The 6000-nt window shown below is 42.4% G+C and overlaps 1 protein-coding gene across 2 annotated transcripts in view; it reads right to left on the minus strand.

The window, feature by feature from the left end:
• GRIP2 (glutamate receptor interacting protein 2) overlaps positions 1–5793 on the minus strand; it is a 157322-nt gene extending 151529 nt beyond the window's left edge. For both annotated transcript variants that reach the window (XM_066613706.1, XM_066613707.1), the window contains exon 1: positions 5704–5793. In XM_066613706.1, coding sequence (XP_066469803.1) covers positions 5704–5743 — 40 coding nt within the window. In that variant the 5' untranslated portion in view covers positions 5744–5793. The remainder of the gene's footprint in view (positions 1–5703) is intronic.
• Between the last annotated feature and the right edge of the window lie 207 nt (positions 5794–6000).

The raw sequence follows: 6000 nt of genomic DNA on the forward strand, positions 1-6000 counted from the left end.
TCAGCCAAGTCACTTTGACCTCTCCATCACCAAGTGGTCAGTTTCTGCCAGTTATTTTATGGATTGCTCATCTTTGCCTGGCAGCAAAGGAACAGTAGATCCTAGGCAGACTGCCTGCAGAGAATGGCATGAGTCAGTGCACTGGGCATTCAGATTCACTTAACCAGGCTGAGGGTCAAGAGGTCTTGACAAAAGGTACCTTGATAAGGTGTGCTCAAGGGAGAGAACCAAGCTATTCTGGGTTGGTCTAAGTTTGGACACTCACAGGATCAGGCTATGAACTGCAGGATTCAGACTATCTCCTAAAGATGCCAAACAATGAAAATTCAACAAAGGAAGTGTTAACCTAGACAGAACTATGTCTAGCTTGTGGTGCCAAGATTGTTTAGTTTTTCATTTCTCCATGGAACATATGGATTTTATTCAGCTTACTTCAAGACCTGTCTTTCCCCTAAGGCCTGAGATCCACTACAAGTGCTTGTTTGGGTCAATTTTCACCATTCCCCAAGGGTTTGTTTTTTTTAAACTCTTTTTTGGTATTTTGCCATGAGCTAAGTGTTATTGCCTCTATCCCCTCAGGACCAATGCTATCCAAACGAAATGCAAGTGTGGAGGAGTTGGGGTAAACTAGAGCATCTGGCTTCCTTGCAAAGGGAAGCCTGCTCTGTTTGGACATACCTGATATGGTTACTGGAATGCGAAAGGGTATCCTAGATTTGGGGTGCAAAAGTTATTTCTGTCTCCCCAATGGACCATGATCCTGTACTGGATCATCACACATTAAAAACCCAAATCAGACAAAGAAACCCCTAACACAAAGTTGCACACATACAATGATCAAATTAACGAAATGATAGAAGAATGAAAAGGTTTTATAGCTCCTTTTTATATTCTCACCCAGATATACAGCTACTTACGCAAAAGCTTTGTATGTAACCTTCACAGCATATGTGGGTGAAGAACAAAATATTTAATTTTTAAGAGCTATGTAAAACCCCAATTTACCATTGAAACTACCCAAACTATTATTTGAATAAATCAAGCTTTAAAGTACAGTATAACTGAGGTAAAGAAAAGCATCAACATAAAGATTCAGGGTGCTTAAAAGGGAACATAGACATCTTTGCAGCAGTCACATATCTGAGGCAACACTATTATTATTATTATGGGTTATTAGTGCCATTTAGTGATCCTCAAATGCAACAAGAAATAGTTTTCAGTAAGGATTGGAGAAAGATTCTGTGTTTTAACTCTTAGTATGCCATTATGATCATCAGTTGGAGTCACAGAAATAGAATAGAGTGGAAATCGAGACTATCATCTCCCAGATAGCACAATGACATGCATCAGAAACATATCAGTGCGAAAGCTGGGGGTGCCAAAACCCAAATCCAACACTGGAGCTTCTCAAGCTTGGCACACTGAAGAGCAAGTTATAAAACCAGAACAAGGACTGAGGTGCAAAAATTCAGTAAGCAGACAATACTCGCTGGCTGACTGGGCAAGGGAAGAAAGTGAGCATCCTAGGATATATACCAGCAGGGCTTTTTTTCTAATGGAACGCGGGGGGACGGAGTTCCGGCACCTTTTTGCAGTGGCCCCTCCCCTTCAGAGGCATTCCAGGAGGAGGGGGAGCAAAACAGAGGCATTCGCTGGGTGGGTGCTGGGGGGTGCAGGTAGGGTGGGCGCCTTGCCCCTGCTTGACTGCACAACGACCCCCTCCTGCCTCCATCTCCAAGCTCTCGCCTGAGCCCAGCCTGCCTCCCTTCCCCGCGCTCTGCTTCCCCGTGCAGCTTCCAAGCCGGTGGAGGGTGCGGGGGAAATGCGCTGACATCGAGGAGGAGGACGGACAGCCAGCCAGCCAGGGAGATGGGCTGCGGCACCCACAGAACGCCCAGGTACTGGCTTGGCGGAGGAGGAGGGGAAGGAAGCTGGCTGGTGCAGCCCCCGTGCCAATCTGCAGCATGAGTCTAGACATGTCTACTCAGAAGTAAGTCTCATTGTGCTCAATGGGGCTTGCTCCTGGGAAAGAGTGCATAGCCTTGCAGCCTGAGTAGACAGGCAGAGGAGGGGCTCTGAGGCTGCAGTCCTCTCCACACCTTCCTGGGAGGAAGCCCCACTGCCTCTAATGGGACTGACTTCTGAGTAGACAGGCACAGGATTGGGCCCTGAGGCTGCCATCCTATCCACAGTAAGCCCCATTCACTAAAGTGGACTTACTTCTGAGTAGACATGCATAGGATTGGGCTCTTAGGCTGCAATCCTAGGCACTTTCCTGGGAGTAAGTTCCATTGACTAGAACAAGACTTACTTCAGAGTAGACATACCTAGGATTGGGCTCTTAATCCTGGCAGAGATATATATCTGACCCGTTTTCATATGCTAAGGGCAGGTGAAAAGGGATTCTACATGTGTACAATGTGCTGTCCAGCCTTGCCAGAGATCCTCCTCATCCTTCCCCCACAAGCATGCCCTCCGCCAGCCAGCATTTGCAGCTCCTCTCCAGCAATGCACAGCAGCTGCTCAGGGCAGCAGAGAACATACAATTGCATGCCAAGTGCCTTCCCAAAGACACAGAGTATTCTGATACCTGAATTAAACCATATTTAATCGCTTATTTGCAAACTTAGCTGTTTCTGTGTGCACCTAAGGACCCCTCTCTTGTAAGAATTCCTTTTTTGTTTTTACTCCCACAGTTGCTTAGAGTAATTTTTTGTTTTTACTCCCACAGTTGCTTTAGAGTAAAAAAAAAAGGCTCCCTCTCTTGAGACCTTTCGGCAAGGCCTGAAGACCCTTCTGTTTAAACAGGCCTTCTGAGTTCTTGGCCTTTTAACATCTTTTTAACATCTTTTAATATTTTTTTACAGGCCTGATTCTTTTATGTCTTGCTGCTGCTCTATGCTCTTTTTACCTATTTTTTTTACTCTGACTGCTGTTTTTAGTATGTGTTAATATGTTTTTATTTGTTTTTAAATTGTTTTTAATATGTTGTAAGCCGCCTTGAGTCCCTTCAGGGAGAAAGGCGGGGTAGAAATAAAGTTATTATTATTATTATTATTAATTTTACTACATGGAACTCATGTAAGCCATTTTTCGGAATCCATTCACTGCTTCCTCTCCTCAAAGTAGTGCCACACTACATGCTACAAGTGCACCTGTACAGTATTTTACCCCATATGTAGAAAAAGTAGCTGGGGAAGGGGATGTGGAGATTGGCAGCCCAATCCTATGCATGTCTACTCAGAAGTAAGTTCATCTTTAGGGGGAAGCACATAAAAAATTTTATTTCTCCAATAAAAAATGGTTTAAAAATAAATAAATAAATAACAAGTTGTGAGTTCCTGCACCTTTTCTTTTACAAAAAAAGCACTGTATACCAGGCTGGCCAATCCAGAGGCTTCATACTAGTTAATTGAGAGACCAGCATTGCACACCTGTTCCTTTCCATACCTAACAAAGACTTCAAGGCTTGAGAACATACAATCCCAGGTACCTAAGCCAAACCACAGCCACAGAAAAAGGGGTTCCTGGTATAAGCCTCTGACAGAGGTCAGCACCTAGAAGCCCAGAGACAAATTAGCCCCCTGCAAGAATACGAGATTGCCCCTCAATCAGCAACTGAAAGCCAAGGTGTGGGTGGGGGGGAAGAGAAGAATGGCGGGTATCATTATGGACTTGCTGGCAGTTTATTTAGGAAAGAATATGCTGCACACTCTTCCTCAAAAGCAGCCGTAGAGTAAAATTACCAAAAACATGAGGGTAAACTCTCACTAGTTAGTGTCTAGGAGCATAACAAAATGTCAGTTGTTGCTCATCTTTTAAAATTTAAGCAATTCACAAAAAATTAAAACATAAGATCCTGGTGAAAAAAGAGAGCACTGCACCCTAAGGAACGGTCAGCCTGCAACAGGCTGACACCAGATGTCAGGTGGGGGGAGAGATTAAAAGGCTATGGAGTCATTCAACCATACAAGAATCTGTAGACCGTCATCATACTGGTCCTACCAAATAAGCAATGGTACATTTAGTCTAATAAAGTTCCCCAGCAATGTAAATATTTGCATTAAATATCTATGCTGCAGTGAATACATAACATCTGATGAATGTTGATGTTAACATGTGTAAACGGACAATTCTGGATTAACATTTTGTGAATCTCCAAAGTTTGGACCTTCCCAAGATTTATCAGGGATTGTTAAGTGTTTGAAAGTAGTTACATTCCCTACACTGACATTCACTTTAGTGTTATGAATGCAAGTGAGACAATGTAAAAATAGTGTTTGTTTAACTTTAACACTTTCCACACACCTATACCACATCCACTGGTCATTTAAAAAAGGTCTCCATAATGGACAAAGTTCTTATATATCAATAATTGCAATGTAAAGGCTATCATATTAAGCATTTTCATCAATCGCTTATAAAATGTTTTTTTTTTCTCCCTCTCACCCCCTTCCCATTCATGAGTGCCAAACTTGCAAAGATAACAATGCAGCTACCTGCACTTATAAGGGAATGTTAGGTACAATCTTCAGGTAAAAAACTGGGTTTATATGCCCAAACTATGTTTTAAAAATTAGAATTGAAGAGGGCATGTAACATAGCATTACCAACGTTGCAGAGACTTGTTCATTTATTCATTCTAATCAGACCAGCTGGTCAAGACACTATCCCAACATTGTGTGCGAATGGTCTTGAGATACAACAACTCTCTCAAAATGTGGAAGTCCTTAAAGTGGGTGTGCATTAAAAAAAAAAAATCAGAGAAAGACAAACCCTCATGCTGTGCTTTAGAAATAAGGGTTAGAAAGATGATGATACTCTGTCAAATAAGCAACATTTAAGTACAATTCATTTTTTCCCCACCAACACCACTCTAAGTATTTTGCTGTGAGATTTCTTGTGAAATCCACTGCAGGTTGCAAAACTGTATTGGAAAGAACACATTAGAGCACTTTTCTCTGGGGGTCGAAAAAAAGAAATAGAAAAGCCAGTCTCCTCTGGGAAAAGTCCACAGTTCATTATTACCACTCCACTCGCATTATTACCTCACCGCTTGCAGCTTCAGTGCATGTGTGTCTCATGCCCAGTGAAACAGACACATGCATCGAGCTGTAAATGTGCTGGTGTACTTGTGTGCACACGTTTGGTCTGCAATGTGCAAGACATTCCTTCCCATACTGGCAACTTTCTAGTGCTTTAGAATTAGTAATACATTACATATTACATTAGGCTGCAAGATCACGAGGTACACCAGTCTACCCCCAAGGTTCAGAGTTAGCAATCCAGCTATATTTAGCATGCTCTTTTACTACTCTTCTCAAACACTGTGCCATCTTCTTACAATGAAAACTAAGCTGTAGAGTAAACTGAGAAAATACAAATTGTACAGACCTACACACAAAGCCTCCACAAACCATAAAAACTAAACCCCCCCAAAAAAAGACTTTAAAAAACGTGGCTCGGTATAGAAAGCCACAGTTTCCAAGGTTACAAAGTCAAATTAATTACATGCAAGAGCAAGCACATACACACAGCTGCCTAAAATCAAAGCCAGAAGACCCAGCAGAAAACAGATTTTTAAAACTCATTGATTAAAAGGGGGAGCATTGGTTTTTGCAAATGCAAAGTTTTAAGGATCAAGTTTTCTTAAAGGAATAAAAAAAATCAGATGAATCAAAGAAAAGGTATAGTTTCACTCACCAAAATCGGACTGCAAATCCTTTTTCAGCCCACAAAGCATGTCTGCTATTATCTATCAAAGCATTCAGCTAAATTGCAAGAGGCGCTCCTTTCTCTCCTTGCCTTGGCTGGCACTGGAATCACATTACAGCAGTCTCGCTCTCAGGCCGTCTCCCACCAGAGAGCAGGGTTACACTGCACAAAACGAGACACTCCTCCACTTAAAGGGAACAAAGTCCTGCTGCCTCCGCTGGATTGACACCTAGCAAATGCTCCCCTTCATTCAATCAGAAAAACACACACACACACACACACACA

Source organism: Tiliqua scincoides, chromosome 2, assembly GCF_035046505.1.
Source record: "Tiliqua scincoides isolate rTilSci1 chromosome 2, rTilSci1.hap2, whole genome shotgun sequence".
NCBI classification, from domain to species: domain Eukaryota; kingdom Metazoa; phylum Chordata; class Lepidosauria; order Squamata; family Scincidae; genus Tiliqua; species Tiliqua scincoides.